The sequence below is a fragment of the Perca flavescens genome, chromosome 14, assembly GCF_004354835.1.
Source record: "Perca flavescens isolate YP-PL-M2 chromosome 14, PFLA_1.0, whole genome shotgun sequence".
Taxonomy (NCBI): Eukaryota; Metazoa; Chordata; class Actinopteri; order Perciformes; family Percidae; genus Perca; species Perca flavescens.
In genome coordinates this window covers 32,273,485-32,299,748 of record NC_041344.1, presented here as the reverse complement: position 1 = coordinate 32,299,748, position 26,264 = coordinate 32,273,485, and the positions used below count along the sequence as shown (strand labels likewise).

At 40.8% G+C, this 26,264-nt stretch overlaps 1 protein-coding gene across 1 annotated transcript; it reads left to right on the top strand.

Moving 5' to 3' along the window:
* The first annotated feature begins 76 nt into the window (after positions 1–76).
* Positions 77–26,264, top strand: maneal (mannosidase endo-alpha like). Its single transcript, XM_028598049.1, has 4 exons — positions 77–1,035; positions 2,119–2,228; positions 22,970–23,046; positions 25,292–26,264. Exons 1-4 carry the CDS (start codon positions 507–509, stop codon positions 25,926–25,928), a joined length of 1,353 nt encoding a protein of 450 aa, XP_028453850.1. The 5' UTR covers positions 77–506; the 3' UTR covers positions 25,929–26,264.

Sequence of the window (26,264 nt, the reverse complement as noted above, 5' to 3'; positions counted from 1 at the left end):
TGAATTACAAAGTAATCTTGGAGGTTAGTTACTGGGGGTGGGGAGGGGGGAGATAGGCCTATTTAATGAAATTACAGTTCCGTATGATAATGTTCCTGATTACATTGGGGGGTTACATCTGAATAGTTTCTGTACAAAGCTAGGCTATATGTTGAATAATATTCATGTTGTTGCCGTGCATGTTTTCCATGCCCACGTTGTCTTCTTTTGCCATTTCCAGCCACAGCCGTTCAGTAAAGTTTGATTCCGTTCTGATGCTTGTTCTCTTTGGATTCGCAGCGCCGCCAACCAGACAGTTCATTCCCCTCTCAAGCTGTTATTCCAAATTTTAGAAAAGCAATCGAAAAGCAATGACATGCGATACGTTACATTACTTCGATAATATATAATAAAATAGCCACACTGCTGTTCGGTTTTTAAATAGGGTAGCCTATATCCCGTTCCCAGAGGAGCCTTCCCAGCGCTGATTGACTGCGTGTCTGCCCTCAGCACCGCGGACAGCGACCATGACTCGGCTCCGCAGGAAAGCTCTCGTGGCGCTGTTCCTCTTCACGCTGTTTATTTTCGGGGCCATGATGGGGCTCAGGACGCTCAAGCCCAGCGACGGCTTCTCGGACCTAGCCCCCGGCATAGGCATAGACTTCCCCGGGGAGAAGCCGGACCGGAGGCGGCTGGATGGGAGAGACGTGGCGCAGGTGTCGCCGGGCCAGTTCCACACGGGCAGCAGCAGCAGCAGCAGCAGTGACACTAAAGTGGTGTTCACCAGATCGGACCGTGAATACAGTATATTCTACGATGTTCACATCTTCTACTACCTGTGGTACGGCTCTCCCAGCATGGACAACAAGTACATCCACTGGGATCATGTGCTCGTGCCACACTGGGACCCCAAGATCGCAGCCAGTCATGCCCAGGGAAGGCACACACCTCCGGAGGATATCGCCTCGAGTTTCTACCCGGAGCTGGGAGCCTACAGCTCCAGGGACCCGGCGGTGCTGGAGGCACACATGGCCCAGATAGAGGCGGCTGCAGCAGGTAACTCTTGCACTCGCACTGCACTCTTACACCGCATGCATACTTCGATGTCCATCTTGCAGCGGTTGACTATTGTTGTTTATCAAATCTGATGTTTTCTCCTAAATGTAACTAGCCAACAATATAACGGCCTACAAGTCCAGCTGAGATGATTAGACCGTTAAACACACAACTGGTTGGATCCTTTACACTTTCTACAATGGGAGGATTCTTCTGCTTAGAGTAGCATAGCCTAGCTACTTTTTCTTTTAACCCTTGTGTTGTCTTCCCGTCAACTATTTTACTATATTATAACTACTCCTCCTGGGTCAAAATGTATACACATTTTTTTGACGGTTTTTTTTCCCACGTTTTTGTCCTTTTGTTCACACGAGTTTTACACGTATTCTTGGAATTCATGGTCAATAAACCTCATTTATGAAATGATATATATTTTTTGAGTTGATAAAAAGCTGAAATTACGATTTATTTTGACTAGTTAAGATAAGAGGATGTTGAGTGCGTCATGGACTGGTTTATGTGAAAGTTTAGTCAGGATACTGTTTTTATAAAATTCTATAAAACTGAATAAAATTCAATGAAAGTATAGTCATCCATTTTACTTGTAGATAGCGTTGAATGAAACCATCCATGTTATTTTGGGGCAATTTGGTTGATGCAAACCCAAATTTCTGATATGGAAACTTTAATAAGGGGTCAAAAGAACAGGAGAGTGAATACTTGAAGTACATTTTCCTGATGATACTTTTACTTAAGTAACATTTTCAATGCAGGACTTTGACAGTGTGGTATCGGTACGTTTCATTTAGTAAAGGATCTGAATACTTCTTCAACCGCTGGTAAAGGCAAATAACAGAAGAGCTAGAACAGTCTGGTGAGTTCAGAAAATGACACTTTACTGCAATGCAGAATTTAAAACCAGGAAAAGACAACACTTATGTCATATTACCATATCCAAAATCTAAGACGCAATCTAGTCTCATAACGTATATGGATGTCTGTAAGATATTGATTTCTTGCCCAGCCTACCTGAGGGCTGACTGTACTCAGAGCAGACTTCCTCCCCATGCTGTGGTGTTGTAGGGGTGCTGGTGTTGTCCTGGTACCCCCCCGGGGTGGCAGACGACCACGGCGAGCCCACCGAGGACCTGGTTCCTGTCGTCATGGACGCCGCCCACAGGCACAGCATCAAGGTAACTGGTGAGACAACCGGTATGTTTTTACCTTTCAGATTCTGATTCACTGAATGAACGACTTGCCAGGGACGGTTCGATGTTAGCCTATATCCACCGAGTTCCACTTCTGGGATTGTTTTTCTCCCATCCAAGAATGCTGTGGAGACTAGCCAGACCCTCCTCTTAGTTCCCTCAAAAGTCAGCACAGTTAAGACATTTGGTCAACAATGCACATTTGAGTATTATTATTACATTCACCAAAGTTGAACTTGCAGTAAAAGGTTTTTGCACAGATAAAATGTTGCTTTTAAATGCTTGGGTGACAGGTCCTTAAAATATAGAGTTAAAAATAAACACGGTCTAAAAAAATGTATCTTGTGTGTTAAAACTGTATAAAAAAGTCGGTTTCTGTCAGTGGCGCCAGCAGGATTCTATTTAATAGTACGCACAAATACCGGCCGCCCGCTGAAGCGGTTTACTGCAGCAGAAATCAGCTGTTGTTATAATATTTAATGTGTATGAGAGTGTGCTCCTAGCGTACTTTTATCACATCATAATGACCAGATCATGAAAATATTTGACTGAAGCGTTTTGTAAGAGAGAGAGAGAGAGAGAGAGAGAGAGACAGACAGACAGACAGACAAACAGAGGTGTGGATGCGCTCAGAGCAGACAGCTGTCGGCGAGCCTGTACAGAGATATGAATAACATGATTTCTCTGTGTGCCATGTAAACATCATATCCCGAATATGATCAAAAACAGGATAAGCTTCATAACCTCAATATTCATGTCCATGTCCATGTTAACACACATGATTGAAATACAATGCTAGCTCCATCCGTGGGTTTTGTGATACTTGTCGTCCATAGCAACCAGTTTGTCTATGGATCGAGTCATAAAAATGAACATTCTGATTAATAGTGGAAGGGTTGTTGGTGAAATAAGGTATAATTAATGAGAAAATGATGACTGTGAACAGAGCTGCTGTCGGCTGCTGCTCCTGTTACACAGTTACACACTGTTATCTTTAGATGAGTTGCATGTCTCACAGAATTTCTTTTTATTGATTAATGTGTACAGGATTACGGCTGCCGGCGCCACTGAACTGAACGCATCATTACCTTGACTAAAATGACACATTTCTCTGGGTTTGAACATTGTTGGAAACATTTGCAATAATGTAAGTGCACAACTCCACAAAAATATATAACATGAGTCTAGTCGGGTTTTTTTTACACATTTTGGTGCGGACAATTTACATATTTTACCTTTAAAACTGAAAAAATTTCTTTTTTTCCACTTGAGAAAAAGTGTTTCATGCCCTTTATTCAAAACGCAGCATGTCTTGCATTGCATTGTGGTCCACTGAGGCTCCCAAGAGGCATCTTCAGTGTTGATGCCCTGTCACAGCGTGTACAAAAAACAACATAACATGAGACACAGCCATCTTCTATCCCTAAACAAACCGGAAACTATATTCTCAGGCGGAAGAATATAGTACTTTAGCGGAGTGATATGCTCGCAGCAAGCCTGTCTGAGAATATAGTTCCCGGTTTGTTTACTGTTAGAAGACGGCTGTGTCTCATGTTACGTTGTTTTTTGTACACGCTGTGACTCTACAAATCACAACATGGAAATAGGAACATGTTGGCGTTATTTTGTTACTTTTGTCACAATTTGGAGCAGTAGGATTACTGGAACCATTCACCTGCAGGATCTGTGCTAGGCTAAGCTAATGCTGGAACCGTCAGACAGCGTTACAGCACGCACGGAGATGAGAAGGGTATGTATGGACTAAGCTAAAGTCCCAATAAGTCGGCGTGTGCCTAAAAGTGGGGATATTGCCAGCCAAGAAAATCCTGAGATTTGCTCAGGAGGAAGAGAAGGAGGGAAATGAAGAAGGAGAAGACAGGAAACTGGAGAGACCAGGCAGGTCAGAGACCACACAAGGAGATGCAGAAATGAGTGAAAGAGAAGAGGGAAAGGAAGAATTGACAGTGAGGGATGAAGAGGAGGCTGCAGCTTCAGAGAGAGTGATCAGGAGGAGGGAGATGAAGATGACAGAGAGGAAGAGGAGGCTGCAGTTACCCCTGGACCATATGGTTGGTTTATATTCTCCTTCCATATAAATTGCAGTACAGTAACAGAACATGTCGTGACATGACCTTTTTTCAGTTTTTGGCTATTTCCATTCTGTTGTATATGTTATAGGGTTAGATATGTAAATATTTACATATACAACAACAGTTCACTCTTCTCAAGACACTTTACAGGTAGAGTAGGTTTAGACCACACTCTTTAAGTTACAAAGACCCGACAATTCTCCAAAGAGCAAGCATTTGGTGCAACACTGGCGAGGAAAAACTTCCTTTTGGGCAGAAACATCAGACAGATCCAGGGTCTTGGTGGCCGCTGCCGGTTAGATACAGATGGATACAGATATACAGATATAGAGCATTATGATTCATAATAATGGTAATTATAGTAACAAAAAAAGATAATGGAACTATGACTAGAAATAATAGTTGTAACAGTTTAGGGCGTAGCAGGGCGTTGCGGGGTGTAGTAGGGCATAGCAGTTTACATATGGAGGTTCCCATGTACTGTCTTCCCCTGCCACCCTACCAAGATCTCTCGCTACCCCTTTGCCCCCCCATGTAAAATTTTCTAGATCCGCAACTGGATATATGATATCAACGCTAGATGGGAGAAATTCCCACACATTGGACCTTTAAAAAGTGCTTTGGGGTAGATATGTCTTCTTCAGTGCTCCGCTCCATCTAACAAAGTCAGATGTACTTTAGCACTGGGGGGCGGGGGGGGGGGTCAGAATCCGAGAGCATACAGCCATAAGATGCTGAAGGTGCTTGGCACAGCAGTGGCAAAACAAGCTGAGCACAGACTGTAGATTCAGCATTAAGAGGACAGAAGAGCTGTCCCTCAGTTCCATGCTCCTTATATGGAAGTCTTAGAGTCTCTGTGTGTGTGTGTCTCAGTCACACTTATACAACACTGTGTGTCTCTCCCAGCTGACCCGAGGGCTAAAGCTCCAGTGTTTCAGAGCGCTGACAAAATACAGGCTGAAGTCTGTGTTTGTGAGCACTCGTGTGTGTGTGTGTGTGTGTGTGTGTGTGTGTGTGTGTGTGTGTGTGTGTGTGTGTGTGTGTGGCACAATAAACACATTGCGAAAGAAACTGAGATTGTTTGCGTCAGTTGAAAGAAGAATATCAGTAAAAAAACTGGATTGCAATGTAAAAAGTCATTCTTTTTTTTTAGTGCTGCCTTTTATATTCAATTCAATGTTCAGTCTGTTCAGTAAAAGAATGTTGGAAAGGATTTTCTTTCATTTGTTTTAAATTCAACAAGAAATGTGTTAATGTATTTTAGCAGAATACTGAAAGCAGCAGAAATGCAGAACTGAGTACACTTTAATATCTGTCGTTTTTATTGCAAGTAATATCTTTATCGCGACATCCAACAAGATTATGGCATACGTTCCTCATGTAGTACAGATCTAATCCGAAGCAGACCGCTGGTGTCACAGATATCGGTTGAGAGCAACACATATGACAGACAGGAGGACCCAGGCTGATCTAAAAATCCCCTGCAGCGCTCCAGCCTCACTAATGAAGGATAGATTGACCCTGTTCAGCCAGGGAAAGGATGACGTCAGGAGAGAGGAATGAAAACTGTCCCAGAGCAGAAAAGTTGTATGTTTTAAACCAGGGCTCTTCAACGTTCTTTAAGCCAAGGACCTCTTAACTGAGAGTGAGACAGATCAGGGACCCCCTACTACATATATTATATAAAATGAAGTTGCATATTAAACTGGGCCTACAATAACATGTAGGGTGGCCTAAAGCCTTTATACATACCTTTTTTAAATAAAATGCTAAGCTATTAAAATATGGATGGCTACCTTAGTGAATACCTTACCTATAGGCCAGTAAGCAGTGGGGATTTATATTTGCTAATATGTTGGATTCATGCAGACTGATCTCATAAAGTGGCGTATGTATGACATGCCAATTCGTATGCCGTTTTGGCGTGTTATCAAGACGCATAATTGCTTTTTAGCGTGTTAATCAACCGCCATTTGGCCGCCATTGACCTACATTACATGTGAATTTTCGCCGTAGCGAGTAGTATGAAAGGATGTAAGTCGGGTAAAACACAGGACTTTCACCCAGGAGAGCTGGGATCGCGTCCCGCGTGTTGCGTTTTTCAACCGTATTTGTTTTTAAGCCTTCCCCAATGTTTCTTTCCTAAACCCAACCGTTTATTGTTTTCCTAAGCGTGTGATGTTGTTCACGTCGTGTTTTTGTAATTTGTTTGTGTTACTAAAGCCTTTCCCAATGTTCTTTTCCTTTTTTTTTTATCTTTTTTGTTCTCGCAATAGTAAGGCACGTTCTCGCAATGTATGTTTACATCCGCTGTATACGGCGTAGACGTACACGTGGATAGCTCAAAATGCGTACAGATAATACGCCATTTGGCTTTAGGAAAGTGGCATGTATGTTTACGCAAAGTCATGATGCCACGTCGATTCATGTTAAGACTTTTTCATTACATTTTTTTTAAACTATTGAAAAGGAACAATTATTTGGTGTCCCCCCTGGATTGACTCTGAGGACCCCCTAAGGGTTCCGGACCTCCTGTTGAAGATCCCTGTTCTAATGACAAAAGTCTCACTATAATAAGGACATTTTCTTGTTAATATTGAAAGTATTGCAGTGATTTGAATGTTTTAATGAACTGATCGAGCCTTTCTTCCTCTTACAGTCAACACACAGTGACATGTGATCTTGCTAAGGAATGTCTGCGATTCTTTTTACCGTCAAGTCTTGAATAAAAACATTAAAGCTGCACCAATCAATATTTTCATATGAGCAGTGGGTCAAATGATTGTGCACTGTGAAAGGTGTTGTTTGTAGAATAATTGCCCAACTCTGCAGTTCCCCTCAGCTCTGTGGAGCGTTTTAGTGTCCGAAGCAACCCTCCTGTTGTTCTCAGGGTCAAATTTGACCTTTTTCAAAAAGTTTTTTTTTTTCAACCAAATTGTCACAAAAAAAAAATAACGTGGATGGTTCCATACAACTCAAGTAAAATAAATGATCAGTTCACTACTTTCATTGAACTTGGGTGTGTTATTCAATTTCATAGCATTTGGAGAGAAAACAAATGATCGTAAAGAACGTTGAAAAAAGTGTCAAAAATGTTGGAAAAAGCTTCAAAAAAGTGTGACGAAAAATAACAAAAACGTCACCAAAAAAGCGCAGAAAAAAATCGACAAACACATCGGAATAATTGACAAAAAACTTGAGAAAAAGTGACAAAAACGTCGAGAAAAAAAAGTGACAAAAACAGTGTGAAGTGTCGAAAAAGACGACCAAAATGTTGAAAAAAAAATGTTTTCATTTTAAATTTTGACCCGGAAAAACTAAAAAGTTGCATGGTTGACGGGAAGACAACACAAGGGTTAAGTGTGGCTAGCTCCGTGGCTAACCTCACTTTAACCAGCAGCTAGCAAACAAGGCACAGGAACTTGGCTCGGCTTTTAAAGGAGTTGTTGCATTTCTTCACAGACAGATAAACTGCTACGTTCACAGCTATAACCTTTCTGCTAACTATATAGGGTGCAGTTTTCTGGGGGGGATGCATGGGATTTTCCTCTTTCTGGTCTAAATATCCCTGCCTCTGCTGAATTATTTGTATCCCCGGTGGGGACAAAATGTATGTGATCAATGCTACTTCACCAATAGACCATATGCTATATTCCTAAAATAGAAGTATTTTAAACTAAGTAAAGTGCTGTAATGTGAACACAGTGCCATAGAACGATAAAATCTGAGCAGCAGTTGCTGGTTGTATTTAGCCGCTACAGAGTCTCGCATTGCCAGACCTTCCTCCACAGCGCTGCAGAGGAAGGTTCTGGCTAGTCCACACAGCATTCCGGGATGGGAGAAAAACTTGCTCTGGTTTATTGCTATTTCTTTAAGCCAATCACAGTCCTCTTGAGCGGCAATATTGATGCCTCTGCAAAATAGCATCAGGAAGGAACTTGTTTTGGTGGAACGTGTGTACATTCAAAAGTAGTTTTAGTCGTGCAACAGAAAACTCCGATTGGACAGATAGTCTAGCTAGCTGTCTGGATTTACCCTGCAGAGATCTGAGGAGCAGTTAACCATAGTCCTCACAAATCCACCGGAGGTTAGAACACCAACACAAAGAAAGCCCAAGGCAACAGATATCGGCCTAAATGATTGAAATCTGACGGACTTTTCGTCAGCAACGGAGCAATCCCAGAAGTGAATCGTCGACCAACCAGAGCTCCGGGACGCCAGCTACCACCGTCAATAGGTGACTGTGAGCCGGCTACCGGCACCGCCAGATGACGGTCTTTTCAGGCGCTGTGGTAGTTCAATTCAATTCAATTGTATTTATAGTATCAAATCATAACATGAGTTATTTTACAGATAGAGTAGGTTTAGACCACACTCTATAATTTACTAAGACCCAACAATTCCAGTAATTCCCCCAAGAGCAAGGCGAGGAAAAATTTCCTTTTAGGCAAAAACCTCAGCTAGACCCAGACTCTTGGTGATGGTATCTTATGGAAATGTATGCATTCTGGATCTACTCATCCTCTGTTGTATGGAAATAGAAATGTAATATTTATAACTAATTTTGTATGGATGAATTATAGTTGCTATTTCCTATTATGGTTGATAAAGAGCATTTAAAGGCCCACCTGATGAAGCACAGAGTGAGACTGGTGGAGCAACATGTGAAAGGCGTAGCTCGCTCCTCTTTGTTTTTGATGTATTCTGTTAATAAAACTGTGTCAGTCCTAGCATCCTGGTTTGCGCTGATACTTTGATTTTTTTTTCTGTTTACCCTGCACCTGCTGGCACCCAGCAGAGATGCACTGCTGTGCACGGGGTGTCTTCAGTTTTTTTTTGTTAAACATGGATGAGTTACGTGCACACATATGCAGATTATTTCAGATTATTCTGGGTACACTCTGCCATTCGCAGACCTCAAGAAGCCAAGTTGCCTTGCACGGACTTGTTTCTTTCTATCATAAGATATTTTGCATCTGCACTTTTGAATTTATCATCTCAGTTTGCATAAGTAGCTGATATAATGTAGCATACGCCAACATGATGATATAACAGCGCTCCAGGTTGGGGTTTGTCATCTGAAGAAGCCAAACGTCTTCAGGTGGCCTGTCAGTTGCGGCGGCATCTGTACACCTGAGGCTGAGAATGTAAACTTGAGAGTTTTAGTTTCAGTTTAGTTTATTTGCACAAACGTATGGCGTACAGTAGTGCAGCTATTAGTAATAATCAGTGGTGGAAGAATTATTCACATCCTTTACTTAAGTAAAAGTACTTAATTCAGGAAATTCTAGTATAACCACACAGTAAATACTGTAAAATAGATATTGGATGATAATTTCCCCCCAAAAAAGAGTGTGTTGGCATCATGGGGGGGATCTGAGCAAACAGAGCCATTTATTTATTCAGCTCAAAGAGGAACAGATTGAGCAGCTGCGACTTACCTCGCTGGCCTTTCATGATTTACCAACCAGTCGAGCCCAGGCACCAAACACCGCAGTGTTACCATGGAAACTGTTTAGGAAGACCTTGCAGCCTCTTTTGAAAGATGGAGTGGGCGTCGGGGCGTTCAGTGTTTGTGGCTCGACAGCTCTGTCAATGCTTTCCTGTTTGCCGCGGAGCCGCAGTAGACCTTTTCTTTCTCCCTTCTTTGTGACTGAAGCTAACAGGCTTACCAGAGCTGTTCCTGCATGACAGAGGGCATCAATCACTCAACTCTCAAAAGAACACAACACCACCTTCTCTGTCCAACTCATGCCTCCAGTTTTAGTGATTCTTCTTTATTTAGTTCTTATCAAAAACATCTCTGCTGCATATGAACTAAAATTCCTTCTGGATCACATACATCTAAAAAACAGAGTACTCTTTGGAATTTTAATTCTTTCTGTAGTTTGAAAGGGCTTCTGAAGCCCTATTTACATGTGTTAGTGAGGGCTAGAATAGGACTGTATTTAAACTTCACAGTAGCTTACTCTGGTTCCCAACTTTACCCCAGGTGTGTCTCTTAAAACACGGACGGAGACAACTTCTCTCTTTTGATACTTTAAAGGTCCCATGACATGCTGCTTTTTGGATGCTTTTATATAGGCCTCAGTGGTCCCCTAATACTGTATCTGAAGTCTCTTTTATATAGACCTTAGTGGTCCCCTAATACTGTATCTGAAGTCTCTTTTATATAGACCTTAGTGGTCCCCTAATGCTGTATCTGAAGTCTCTTTTATATAGACCTTAGTGGTCCCCTAATACTGTATCTGAAGTCTCTTTTATATAGACCTTAGTGGTCCCCTAATACTGTATCTGAAGTCTCTTTTATATAGACCTTAGTGGTCCCTTAATACTGTATCTGAAGTCTCTTTTATATAGACCTTAGTGGTCCCCTAATACTGTATCTGAAGTCTCTTTTATATAGACCTTAGTGGTCCCTTAATACTGTATCTGAAGTCTCTTTTATATAGACCTTAGTGGTCCCTTAATACTGTATCTGAAGTCTCTTTTATATAAGCCAACAGAACAAACATGGGCGTGGGTAGCTTTGTATATGTTTGTGTGTGTGTGTGAGTGTGTGTGTGTGTGTGTGTGTGTGTGTGTGTGTGTGTGTGTGTGGTTCTGCAAAGAAATAAATAACATTGTAAAAGCCATCATACATGATACACGGCCTTTTGTACAACGCAGGACTAGTATTACCTGGGGACCTCTAGTAATTTGTAATAATTGCGGAGCTTGTCTGTGATTTTAATCCTGTGTAGGCTATATCCTCGACCCTCTACTTCCAGGATTGCTCCGTTGCAGAAGGAACTTGTTTTGGTGGAACATGTGTACGTTCAAAAGTAGTTTTAGTCGTGCAACAGAAAACTCTGATTGGACAGATAGTCTAGCTAGCTGTCTGGATTTACCCTGCAGAGATCTGAGGAGCAGTTAACCATAGTCCTCACAAATCCACCAGAGGTTAGAACGCCAACACTAAGGAAGAGGAAGGACATCCGGCCGAAAGGACATGCATCCGGCGGAATTTCCTGCGGCCCCTCTCCTCCTCCCCTCTCTCAGCTCCACTTTTTTTAAGAAATCATCAGCATCCTGCGGGCTAAACTTAGCTCTGCTATTCTGTCTCCTATCGTTATACTCGAGGAAAGGGACACTGTTTGCCTTCCATTTTTTTCTCTTTCATGACTGACGGCCCTTGGACCAAGATGCCTCTCCAGTGGGAGATTATTTTTATACCATTTGTAGAGTCAGTCAATCTGCATCATGCAAAGGAAAAGGCACAAAGGAAATAAGAGCTGCACTGAACTGCTATAAAGATATTTAAACATGGGCGCCCGGATAGCTAACATTTGAAAAACCTGTATGAACTGAACACCAAAGAACAATATTAACTATGCGAATTATTAACAATATACCTAAGTAAAATAAATAAATAGCCAAATGGAGATGATTCGAGCATGTTTGAATGTCCCATTTCATTTTAGTGAGTCCGGGTACCGGAAGATGCACAGCAGCTGCAGCTGCAGCCACAGGATGTCAGGTCAGATCAGTTGATACAAGTGAGTACAGCCAAATTATTATTGATTTGATTCAAAAGGTTGTTCTGGATGCATGAGGCCCTTTGCAATCAGCTTGGCACTTTGCACAGTAAGTTATCTCTAACAAAGCTAACATAACTAACGTTAGCTAAGAGCTAGTTAGAGTGTTTATACACAGCTGACAGCTCACTAAAAAAGAAGCTCAAAGCTAGGTTAAAGCTAACGTTAACACTGCAGTGTTTCTCAGTTAGCACAGCGGACAGCTTACTAAAAAAGAAGCTCAAAGCCAGGTTAACTGTAACTTGCTCTGAGCGGCATTGCTCAAAAAAAAGATATGAAAACCTTGTTTTTCAATTTATTATTAATATTAATATTTATTTCTATTAACCGAAGAACTGGAGCTTCTTGGAACTAGTGTTTGTGAGAAAAAAAAGAGACGGGGCCCACAGCACTCATCTAAAGAAAGAATGTAAAATGCCTTCAATACATCTGGCTAAAGAATGGAGAAAGGCTGGATGCCGAAATGTGTTGAAGTTGGTTTTAATCTGGTTCTGTTGTGAATGGGCCAATTCAATTGTGAATGTTTTTTTTTTAAATCTTAAAACAAGTGCCTTGGGCTTTCCTTGAATCCTATTGGATAACAAGAGACAAAATTAGAACTTGTAAAATAGTTTTTTCTTTTCTGAATTTTTCAAAAATTATATATACGTATACCTACATACATATTATGTATACATAAATAAAACACAACAAAAATATGTCTACCACCTTTCAGTTTCTAAAAAAATTAAAAATAAAATACATAAATCAGCACCAAAATACAAACAATCCGAATAACATTAACTTTAATGGTTGGCTCCATACCTCTGCATACCAACGTTTTAGAATCAGTCTCTCCCATTCAATTTTCCTTACAATTTTGTCTTTACCTTTCATGATCATTTTCTCTTGAAGATAATAATCTTCTAAGAAAAAAAATAAAAATCGTGAATATTAATTCTTTTGGATGTGTTATTTCACTGTGTCATCAAGCACTCGCAGCAATGTGTTGTGATAGATTAAAAGTCTTTTGTGAACTGCTCAGCACTGTTGTCAGTGTATGCTGTCATGCTGACATCCGATCCCAGGCCTGGAACAAAGCCTCAGTCCTTCAATAATACTCTAAAGAAGCAACGGTTAGATAATAATAATAATAAATAAATAAATAATAAATAAATAATAAAAGAAGTCAAATGACTCAGTCCTGCAGTCTTCACACACCACTGAGCAGCAGGAAACATATGGTTCACAAAAGCACATAAGGGTGTGTTTTCTTTTTACTGCAGACACACACACACACACACACACACACACTTCTTTGTAGGTTTCTTGGCAACACTTATCAGCACAAAAGAAAAGGAAAGCATCAGCACACTGCTATCTCTCTTGTCCCCAATTCTTCATTTATTCCACATGGACATACATGTCTGACAGCATTTCAACCATTCATGACTATTTGTAGTCCAAGAGCTGTCAATCATGTCTTTTTCAGCACCGTTTGTTCTCCAAATGCTGTCAATCACACCCATGTAGAAACAAAGAAGAATCAGGAACCAGACAGCAATGTGTTCTTTTACTTCTTTTTTTTTTTTTTTTTTATATCTCGTTACATTGTTGTGCACAAACAGAAAAATAAACTCTTATCATCAGACAGGGGCAGTTTGCCAATTTACCCAACAATCTACTTCCCACGTCCCCAAGCTATCGCTTGTAAAGTCATCAGGCAGAACAGACAGCTATGTAATTTAAAAAAAAAAAGAGTCCCCAGCTCTCAAATGTTTTTAGCCTTTTAAAGAGAATTTTATTTTCTCAAGTTTGGTGCAATGCACGACCCCTGCAGTCTACTATGGCTCGGAGGGGAGTGTTTCCATTTGAGGAGAAAAAGGCATCTGGCTAACAGTGTAGTGAAGGCAATAACCCTGTGTATGGCTACGGGAAAGTTGTCCTCCATCGGGATTCCAAATATAGCTGTGAGCAATGACAAGCAAGGGCCACTAACCAAGCTACCTGGACATTGCATTCACAATTTAGACTGTTTATTTGGAACATGGTCTAAAATAAAGGCACTTTAAAAAGATAGTTTATAGAAAACTCCTTTTTTTTTATAGACCTTACTTCCAGAGATTGCCACTTTGTGTAGCATGGTTGTAATACCAGAGTCCAGTCTCCAGTAGGGCCTGGACAAAATTATCGATACAGAAATATATTGTCATAACGTCAACATATACCTTGTAATACATGTCCATCGTGCAATACGATAATCGATATGTGGGTTCAAAATATCCATTTTTATGAATAAATGAATGCGCCCACGTCGTTTAAACAGCAAATGCACCTGCGCCCATCTTTGCACCAATGGGCATGCTGGTCTTACAGGGAGGTGTGTTCAGGTGCATTCTGGGCATATTGCTATCTTGAGGCAGCGGAAAGTGATCGTGCCATTGACCAACTAAAACCTGGTCTAAAGTCAATAACGCAGCATTGCATTGTTATTTTAACAGAGCATTAGTAAAATGCTCCTAGGCTCGTGCACAGTGCACGCACACAATGCTTGTTACACACATGGATGCGCAGCAGCACACAAACATGCAAAACATTAAAAATAAAAATATTACAATGTGAAATAGTATTATGATATGATCACTTCACGCACAAGCACATCAGTTTCTTCTCCTGAATATCTCTCCTTCCTGCTCAGCAAATCCTCCATCATAACAGCAATGCTTCAAGGTCCAAACGCACCCTGGCTTTTAAAGGGAATGGGAGATGATCTCTGATTGGTTTATTTCATGTTACTCCCAAAACACACCTCTGATTAATGAAGACACTAAGTACAACCCTTTTGGCATGGATCCTTTATTCCGCCGTTAAACTAGCAAAAGTGGATTCGTCCACGCCCTGAACGCCAGGCGCGTAGATCGTTAAAATAGGGCCCTTAGTTTCCATTAAGACTTGTCTTGATGGGGACGTGTCCTTTTCCTGGCTTACTTTTAGAGGCATTTTCTCTGCCTCTGGTTTCACCCGAGCCCCATTTGTGACCTTTGTACCCTTAACGATTAGGTCACACGCTATGGCGTTATATTACTGTCATTAGTCAAGAGCGCATTATTTCAATTTGAGAGCATTTCTCACTGATGTTACGTTCAGATTTCTTGCTCTCACACTCAAATAGTCACTGCTCGTGCTTAGATTTGCTCTGCTTGTGCTCAAACTTTCTGCTTAGACTCAGATATGTTGTTGTTTGGACAGATTTCCTGCTCTCAGCTTTGAACCTTCTCCTCGCTTGCAAATTTTCTGCTCTCGGATCTCTCCTGCGCGCTTGGATTTTTTGTGTTATAACCCTGCCAAAAGTCAACAACCAATAGAATGCCAGCTGTAGTGTTGACCAATGAAATGATCCCTGCCCCGTTTAGGGTGCTTTCACTTTACGTTAGAACGTCTGTTGAGGGCGGCTGCACTGTAACCATGAACTGTAACCAAGTGTATACACCGCCGTGCCGTTCATTGCTTTATTATAAGTATATGTCAACAATGTGCACAGAATGGTCGACGCACTTTCACCTGCACCCATCAGGAAACGGGAGAAAGCTTTGAAGTGGGACATATGAAGTTATGTCCACAACTACGAGGGTGAGTAACATAACTTAAGCACCTAGCTAGCTAGCTAGCTAACATATGGCGCTAGCATATAGCCTAGCTTGATGTCCATAAACAAATAGATTTTCTTTATTGTATAGCTAGATTGAACGACATATGACGGACTGTATGTGTATATGTGATGACCTCACTTTGTATTTTTTCCTCGTTTGGTTAACCACGTTCCTGGGATTTGGCTAATTTCATGTTAGAGCCAGTAGTAAAACCTAAACTGTAATATAACTGAAAGAACACCAGAAACTGGATTGTTTGTGTCAGTTTTTGCATCTCTGTTGTGTTATTCATCAGAATTTCGACTTCATTCCTTCATATAACATTAGTCTGAAAATTATGAATTCATATCAGTCTGTTTAAAAAGTTGTAACATTAAGTACCATTTCACCACTATAATAAAAACAAATCTAGAAATGATATGCTTTCTTATTTGCTCCTTAAATAGCATTTATTTGTTTAATTGCAAACTGAACTGAAACTGAACTGAAAAAACAAGTATTTTGTTTCACGTTCTTTTCATCCAGGTGGGGCTGAGGGGCTCGACCCCTGTTGATCTGTGTGTGTCATATCACCAACCCATGATAGCTAGAATTCACCCTGCTGCTCCAGATCTACCTACTGTATGACTGGCTACAGACTACAACCATCTGCTCCAGATCTACCTACTGTATGGCTGACTACAGACTACAACCATCTGGTCCAGATCTACCTACTGTATGGCTGGCTACAGACTACAACCATCTGGTCCAGATCTACCTACTGTATGGCTGACTACAGACTACAACCATCTGGTCCAGATCTACCTACTGTATGGCTGACTACAGACTACAACCATCTGCTCCAGATCTACCTACTGTATGGCTGACTACAGACTACAACCATCTGCTCCAGATCTACCTACTGTATGGCTGACTACAGACTACAACCATCTGCTCCAGATCTACCTACTGTATGACTGACTACAGACTACAACCATCTGGTCCAGATCTACCTACTGTATGGCGGACTACAGACTACAACCATCTGGTCCAGATCTACCTACTGTATGACTGGCTACAGACTACAACCATCTGCTCCAGATCTACCTACTGTACGGCTGACTACAGACTACAACCATCTGCTCCAGATCTACCTACTGTATGGCTGGCTACAGACTACAACCATCTGGTCCAGATCTACCTACTGTATGGCTGACTACAGACTACAACCATCTGGTCCAGATCTACCTACTGTATGGCTGACTACAGACTACAACCATCTGCTCCAGATCTACCTAATGTATGGCTGACTACAGACTACAACCATCTGCTCCAGATCTACCTACTGTACGGCTGACTACAGACTACAACCATCTGCTCCAGATCTACCTACTGTATGGCTGACTACAGACTACAACCATCTGCTCCAGATCTACCTACTGTATGACTGACTACAGACTACAACCATCTGCTCCAGATCTACCTACTGTATGGCTGACTACAGACTACAACCATCTGCTCCAGATCTACCTACTGTATGGCTGACTACTGACGACAACCATCTGCTCCAGATCTACCTACTGTATGGCCGACTACAGACTACAACCATCTGGTCCAGATCTACCTACTGTATGGCTGACTACAGACGACAACCATCTCCTTCAGATCTACCTACTGTATGGCCGACTACAGACTACAACCATCTGGTCCAGATCTACCTACTGTATGGCTGACTACAGACGACAACCATCTGCTCCAGATCTACCTACTGTATGGCCGACTACAGACTACAACCATCTGCTCCAGATCTACCTACTGTATGGCTGACTACAGACTACAACCATCTGCTTCAGATCTACCTACTGTATGGCCGACTACAGACTACAACCATCTGCTCCAGATCTACCTACTGTATGGCTGACTACAGACGACAACCATCTGCTCCAGATCTACCTACTGTATGGCCGACTACAGACTACAACCATCTGCTCCAGATCTACCTACTGTATGGCTGACTACAGACTACAACCATCTGCAAGTTTTGTTTGTAGTGAACATCAACAGCTGCACTAAAAGTCTCTTGGGTTCATATGGGACTTGGTTGTTCTCCATACTGCATCACACACTATATTATATTAGTATATTTGTTGTTTTGTTATATTAGTACAGACAACAGTAAGTATCATTACTTAACCACAGTATATATTATTCTGGTGTATACTGTTGACTTGACTCTAATACAGACAACAGTAAGTATCATTACTTAACCACAGTATATATTATTCTGGTGTACACTGTTGACTTGACTCCATGCTATTGATTATACATCACTTTAGCTTACCACTACCTCATAACCTAACCTTAATTGCTCTTGTATAGTTCATTTATCTTCTACTAGTTGTATATACCTCCTATTTAATTGAATTATTCTTAATTTGTGTTGCAATACCTGAATCATCCCTCTTGTGAACACTAGGCTTATCTTATAATTATTCATAACCCTGCTCACAAACTCACCTTAACCTGGGTCATCTGTTTGCCAATATCATTGTTCCTGCTACAGTAAATCCTATAGGCAGATTGTTCTGCTTTCACCGTAGTATGAACAATACACTTTTAAGGTTTTGTGTCAAATATTGTGCAATTTGTTATGAATTACTACTTAATTAAAGCTATTTACCAAGTGTCAGCTCTGGTCAATTTAATTGTACTGGTTTTTTTTTGTAAATGTTATGGAAAATGAAAAAAACAATTTGCCTTGATCAGGGTTTTAATTTGTTGCAAATATGAACATGGTTTTAATAATCTGTATCTTATTGCTCTGAAAAACTACAATGATTTAAGAAATATCAGTGATACTTATCAACATTTATTGAATTGATTGAATATATTGGCAGACATTACAGGCACCTATTCATGTCAACAGAGAAAACAATAGTTTGTTCTCTCTTTTATCACTTTGATTATGCAGGTGATGGTGCAGAAAGAGAGGTGAAGTCCTTGTAGATCTCTGGCAATTTGATGACAGACCGATCCAGGAACTCTCCACTGTTGTCTTTGTATAGTATGCTCCTATTAAAGACAAATTCATAGACATCAACACATAAGATATTAGGTGTACATAGCTTTCTTTAACATCATTACTATATATATATATATATATATATATATATATATATATATATATATATATATATATATATATATATATATATATATACATACCTCACCTCACCTTATCTGATTTGGTTTTGTGGACATCACTAATTTTCTCTCCCAGGCCTGGTTGTGCACCCTGTGAATTTAAGCAAGAAACATAAATGATAAGTGTATGTAACATGATTTTATTATTATATTACAACAGGGGTTCTCCAGTCACACCTAGAAGAAGAGAAACAAACAAACAAAACATTTGTTCTTTTCTGCTCAGTTTGCTTTGTATTAATTAAAAAAATAACTTTTTAAAACAAATATTTAAGTTGCAAATAAAGCATATCATTTCTAGATCTGTTTTTTTATAGTGGTGAAATTGTACTTAACAGACTGGGTCCGTGTACTTTTTCGTTCATTCGATTTTCATTTCATAAACAGGTATTATAAAACAAAAAACAAATGGTTATTTGATTTTTGTTTTAAAATACAAAATTTGAAATTGAAATACAAGGCGTTTTTCCTTTTCATGGTCAAAAGGAGATGGGAGAAATTTAAAATATGCTGTGATTTTCATTTTCTATTTTATATAACAACAACAACAAAAAAAACACTCGAAAATAGAAATGAAAAAAGGCCTATTTTTTCATATTCAGAGACCGGATGTTGTAATTTCCAAGGCAACAGCGCCAGCCTAGCCTACCAGTGTTGCTTTCAGCCCAGGCTAAAATTACTTTGGAAACCTGTACTCTTGATAATGCTTGGGGGGGATTTTATTTCATAATGTCACATGTATTTATTACCCTCTCTCCCTGCCTCCCTCTGACTCTCTGTCTCTTCCCGCCGCAGACAACTTCGCCCAAAGAGAGTCGAACCAGCTGACTGAGGAAACAGACTTTCAGTTCACGGCTGTAACGGTACCGTTACGCCACCGTTAACAATCCCAGCAAACTTTCTGTTGCTGCTGTTAAACTTGCTGATCTGGCAGAGAGTCACCGGGGGTTAAGGATCAGATCATGGGGATCAGACCTCCGGTGCTGGGTCTAATATTCTAATATTAGCTGTTGCTGCAGCTAGCTAGCAGCTAGCCACCAGCCCTGTGACCTCGGTCCCTGCGGTTCGCTGGCGTTACCCGCTCTAGCTGAGCTGGGAATCTGCCGTGCTTGTGATTTATTCATATTTTCTTTTCTTTGCAGTGATATGCTATGATGCACTGATGCCAGGCAGGCTTGCTGCTGCAGTTAGTCAGAGTCTGTTAGATAAAAAAACTTAATAAAATATAAAATATAACATGCATATAAATAGACGGAATAAATAAAAGTCCCCGGAAATAAATATAAGTAAAACATATGTATTTAGGCTATTGAACTATAATGACTAGCTAATGCCTATATATGTATTGCCTCATTTAAGTATTTCATGTTCTATTTCATAGCCATATTTATTATGTAAAGGGTGGCAAAAAACGGATGATCAGTCGCTTAGGAAGTTATAGGCTACAGTTTCCCTCAACTGCAGCTGGGACATTCTAACGCTTAACGTGAAAAAGCTTAACGTGGTTTAATGTAACTAAACAGTCAGTTATCAGTCACATAACGTCCATAATAATTGGACTTTGGTTTAGATTTTTTGACAGTTTTCAGTGGTTATGAGGAGCAATATGAGAGAGAAATTTGGTAAACATTGATCATTGCTTAGGTACATTAAACCACATTAGGCTTTTTCACGTTAAGAGTTAGAATGTCCCTGCTGCAGTTGTTTTTAATACCTGTTTATGGAATGAAAATCGAATGAACGAAAAAGTACACAGACCAGACTGATATGAATTCATCATTTTCAGACTAATGCTATATGCAGGAATGAAGACTAAATTCTGATAAACAACACAACAGTGATGCAAAAACTGACACAAACAATCCAGTTTCTGGTGTTCTTTCAGTTATATTACAGTTTAGGTTCTACTACTGGCTCTAACATGAAATCAGCCAAATCCCAGGAACATGGTTAACCAAACGAGGAAAAAATACAAAGTGAGGTCATCACATATACACATACAGTCCATCATATGTCGTTCAATCTAGCTATACAATAAAGAAAATCTATTTGTTTATGGACATCAAGCTAGGCTATATGCTAGCGCCATATGTTAGCTAGCTAGCTAGGTGCTTAAGTTATGTTACTCACCCTCGTAGTTGTGGACATAACTTCATATGTCCCACTTCAAAGCTTTCTCCCGTTTCCTGATGGGTGCAGGTGAAAGTGCGTCGACCATTCTGTGCACATTGTTGACATATAGTTATAATAAAGCAATGAACGGCACGGGGGTGTATACACTTGGTTACAGTTCATGGTTACAGTGCAGCCGCCCTCAACAGATGTTCTAATGTAAAGTGAACGAACCCTCAACGGGGCAGGGATCATTTCATTGGTCAACACTACAGCTGGCATTCTATTGGTTGTTGACTTTTGGCAGGGTTATAACACAAAAAAATCCAAGTGCGCAGGAGAGATTCGAGAGCAGAAACTTTGCAAGCGAGCAGAATCAGCCTGAGTGCTAGGAGAAGGTTCAAAGCTGAAAGCAGGAAATCTGTCCAAACAACAACATATCTGAGTCTAAGCAGAAAGTTTGAGCACAAGCAGAGCAAATCTAAGCACGAGCAGTGACTATTTGAGTGCGAGAGCAAGGTTTTGAGCGTGAGCAGTGACTATTTGAGTGCGAGAGCAAGGTTTTGAGCGCGAGCAGTGACTATTTGAGTGTGAGAGCAAGAAATCTGAACGTAATATCAGTGAGAAATGTTCTCAAATTGAAATAATGCGCTCTTGACTAATGACAGTAATATAACGCCATAACACGCTGTAGCGTTCACTATGCAAACCTCGGGGGAAAAGTCTTTGGACAGCAAACGGTAATAAACAAGGTGATTATACACAAGGTGTTAGATAAAATATATTCACAAAACTAGAAGACAAATGTAGAAAGGCTATGGCTATAAATTACTGTGTGAATTATTATGGTTTTAACCCTTGTGTTGTCCTTGGAAGTATGGGTTTCTTTGAACCAAAATGCTCAACAATAACATGGATGTACGTTGTATGGAACTCATACAATATTCTCTGCAGGTAAAACGAATGATTACTTCAATGAATATTGGGTGTTTTATACAATGTGATAGCATTTGAATCTATTTTTTTTTATTTTCAAAACTAAACTTAAATGTTGATTCACTCAACATCCTCTGATTTTAACTATTAGTCAAAATAATTCATAATTTTTGTTTTTTTAACTAAAAAAATAGGTATGATGTCATTTTAATTAGGTTTATTGATCATGAATTAAAAAAAAACAGTGTTGAAAAGAAGTGACAAGAAAACATGACCGAAAAGGACAAGTTTGTTGTCGATGGCAACACAACACAAGGGTTAAGCTTGGAGATACAGGCCTCAGGTCTCAGGTCTGCAGACATCTTTACATAATTTATGTATTAAGGCCAATTCATGCTTCTGCGTTAAATCTACGCCGTGGCTATGTACGTAAGTACAGCACATGGAGATATGAACCTATCTAACTACACGTCGCTTGGCCATGGTTAGGTAGCGTTGCATTCCCCCCCCCGTCCCCCCCGACTCATTTCCTGGTTCTCCTTCTCCATCAACAACATGAAATCAAGGAGAGGGTTAACTTCTCCTGCTCCAGATTTCCCACCGTGGTCACTATGACTCTAAAGTCCCTACTCGCTCTGAAGATAATCACCGTCACTCGCTCTTACTCGCTCTACCACACACTCCCCTACACACACACACATGCTGGCCCTGCTATTCTCTTAGAGAGATCGACGCACACACCAACGCACAAGTATAAACTTCAGGCCGTTTATGTAGGCTACTGCGAAAGCTCTGCGTGGAGCAGCAGCTACATATAAAACACTGCAAAGACAGCTCCTTATTAAAACCTTACGATGCAACGGTTTAATTTTTTCCTCCAGCTGACACTAGACTTGTTTGGATTGGTCATTGGAAACATGCAACCACTGTGTTACAAGCACCTCCAGAGTAGGCACAAAATGACACTTCAATCAACGCTGTGATTCACAGGCAGCGCGGCCAAATAATTAGCGAGTTCAGAAAAATTCAATGTCGCATTTTTACTGGTTGTCCATAAAAAAAAAAAATAATACACTGGAATAATGAGCAACTGTGTGCTCAGTTTAAAATTCACTGCATAACCCCTTATTTGTTTCAGGTTTTGGTGTTTTTCTGATCTTTTGATTAACATGGGTGTTCAAATATATGTTTTTGCACAGGTGGCCTTTCATATACAGCCATACAAAGGACGGACGGACCAGAGCATGCATGACAACATCAAATACATTATTGACAAGTAAGTTGTTTTTCTGCTTTTCATATCTGACATTAGAAGTCTAGCGATGTGGTGAAACATGGAAGCCTGAGAAGGGAAGATGAGGAACAGGTTGTTAAATATACTGTAGATGTCTCCTGTGTGATCCTGCTGTTAATGGATCTGAAGGTAGCTTTTGCTTTGACTTGGACCAGTCTGAATGTGTGTCAAAGGGAACCTGACTCTTTGTCTGTCTAATACCATTTGATGGCATTCAGCTAATTTCCATAACTCAAGCAAGGTGTAATATATGTTATAGCTTTAAGAGAGAGACATGGGCTGTGAGGCTAATGAGATCTAATACGATATTCAGTAGTAGTCTGATAAAAGAAAGAAGCCCATGATCTCACACTGTGACTAGGAACAAGAATAAAGACATGCCATACAAGACTGGAGTCATATCAAAGTCCAGCCTAGAGATTTATGGACTTTATATTGCTGCCAACGTTTTCAGAAACCCACTGTGCTGACCATCTGCATAAAATGAACAGCCTGGTCTTACAGAATACTGTGAAATGATCACGAACTGTTAACAGCGCATTACGTGGTGGTGGCACAAAATGTGTGAAAATTCCGTGTGGCCAACACGGAAAACAATGCCGATGTAAAGTCAATTAGAAGATGACGTAGCATTAGGAGCGACTACGATAGAGAGTAGTATAAAAGACCGAAAATCTGCATAGGGAGGTTGGTTGGGGGGGTGGATGGGTCAAACAACACAGGACTTTCACCCAGGAGACCGGGGATCATGTCACACGTGTCACGTTTCCTAAAACCAACCGTCCCGTTCTTCTTTTACGTGGTTGTCCTGCGTCCCGTTATTGTTTTCCTAAACCCAAACCGTCCCGTTCTTCTTTTTCTAAACCCAACCGTCCCATTGTTGTCCCGCGTGTCATGGAAACGTAAGCCCACCCACAACCTTTTCCTTAACTTAAAGTGATGGTTCGGAGTAATTTCACCCTAGGGTCCTTTGCACCATGACCTCGAGCTAAACAACCCCCCCAGAAGCTTTTTTCACCTGGGTCGAACATTGGGAGAGTTAGCATTATCAGCTGAATAGCTAAGTTCAGGGGCTAATGGATCCAGGTTTGTATCTCGTAAATGACCCCACTAATAATGCCCGAAATGATACCAAACTTCTACACTAGTACAAATAGGTTATGTACTCATAAAACGATGGATTGGAAAGTTTGTAAGTACACCAGGAGTTTATTTAAATAACACTTGCCTGTTGGCAACGTTATTTGGAACGTGGATCCATTAGCCCCTGCGCTAAGCTATTCAGCTGATAACGCTAACTCTCCCAATGTTCGACCCAGGTGAAAAAAGCTTCTGGGGGGTTGTTTGGCTCCAGGTCATGGTGCAAAGGACCCTAGTGTGAAATTACTCCGAACCATCACTTTAAGGGGCCGTGTTCATTTCACGGAATTCTTCCGTGGGCCCATCACGGAATTCTTCCATGGGTCCATCACGGAATTTTTTTGCGATTCCATGAAACCAAATTTGAAGTCAATCAGATGAAATCTCTAGGAGGAGTTCATTAAAGTACAACTTGGAAATGGCCAAAATCACACTAATTTCAAACTTTCAATTAAAAATGGCGGACTTCCTGTTGGGTTTAGGGTATGGCTCCAATGACGGTTGTGTACGTCTTGACATGATACATATGTGTACCAAGTTTCGTGAGTCTATGTTAAACGTACTGCAGGTGCTTAATTTCTTTAATTTAGTAGGGGGCGCTAGTGAGCTATTTTTGTGTGCCTATTCCCGAAAACCCTTAAAATATGTACATTTTCACCAGAATTGATGCAATGGACAATTTTGGTGAGTTTTTGAATACGTTAAGCCCCTCAAAAAGGCAATTAATTTGCCGGACGAAGAAATAATAATTCCCTCAGTTTCAACAGGACCTTCGCTGCTGTCGGCACTCGGGCCCTAATGAATGCTTATGTTGCTCTGTGTCTACTGGATGTCTATAAAAAGGCAAATGTTCATGTTTTCTGTCTACTAAGTTACTTGCAGTTCCCTCCCCTAATAGCGTTAAAGCCCGTTTGTGTAGGATTTGGACATTCCTAACTTTCTTACTTTGGTGACTCCTAGTGGTGGTAAAAAACTACAAAGACCCCGTAGCCACACACAACAAAGCAAAGCAAGCCACTGATTATCCTGGTCACCAATCCATGCCTATTGTAACAGCTTAAAATTCTCCCTCTCTTATTTTTCTTAGGTATGGAAAGCATGGCGCCTTCTACAGATTCCGATCCAGCACAGGACGAGTCCTGCCTCTGTTTTATGTCTATGACTCCTACCTGACACCGCCAGAGTCCTGGGCGGAGCTTCTGAAGACTAAAGGCTCCCACAGCATCAGAGGCACATCTTATGACGGCGTTTTCGTCGCCCTCATTGTGGAAGAGCGCAACAAACATGACATCTTAGCTAGCGGCTTCGATGGCATATACACCTACTTTGCCTCCAACGGCTTCTCCTTTGGCTCATCCCACCAGAACTGGAAAGCCATCAAGGCCTTCTGCGATGCAAACAATCTCCTATTTATTCCCAGTGTTGGTCCAGGGTACGTGGACACAGCTGTCCGGCCATGGAACAACCATAACACCAGGAACCGGGTGAACGGACGTTACTACGACACATCCTTGCAGGCAGCGTTGTCCGTCAGACCAGAAATAGTCACCATTACTTCCTTTAACCAGTGGCACGAAGGCACGCAGATAGAGAAGGCTGTACCCAAGAAAACAGTGGCCCGTTTGTACCTTGACTACCAACCCAACCAACCAGACCACTACTTAGAGCTTACGCGCCAGTGGGCCGAGAACTTCAACAAGGAGAAGGACAAATGGCTGATGTGAACGTGGCTTTGTTTCCCTGCTAGATGCCCTGAGCATGCCCAGAAATGACATTAAGTCAGATCCCCTATGCCCCTTTATGTTCCACAACCTACGAACTTTTCCCAAACTCTCAGCACTTCCGATAAGATTTTCTCTAAATGTTCACTCTACCCTTACAGCTTTTAATCACTTGCATTTTTTTTGTACAGGTTAATAATGTCACCAATATGTTGAAGCTACAATGTCACAATGATGTTCAGATCATCATCGTTACAACTGTTTATTATCTGTTTGCAGAAACAAGAAATTGCGTCTATGTACAGTAACTCAGTAGGGTCTTTTTTCTTATTTTCTTAA

Bases quoted from the DNA above. Each gene is read 5' to 3' on its own strand.
- maneal (XM_028598049.1), top strand. From the start codon at position 507: ATGACTCGGCTCCGCAGGAAAGCTCTCGTGGCGCTGTTCCTCTTCACG. The intron at 2,229-22,969 runs GTAACTGGTGAG...GTTTTTGCACAG, and splicing joins CCCACAGGCACAGCATCAAG to GTGGCCTTTCATATACAGCC. The intron at 23,047-25,291 runs GTAAGTTGTTTT...TATTTTTCTTAG, and splicing joins ATCAAATACATTATTGACAA to GTATGGAAAGCATGGCGCCT.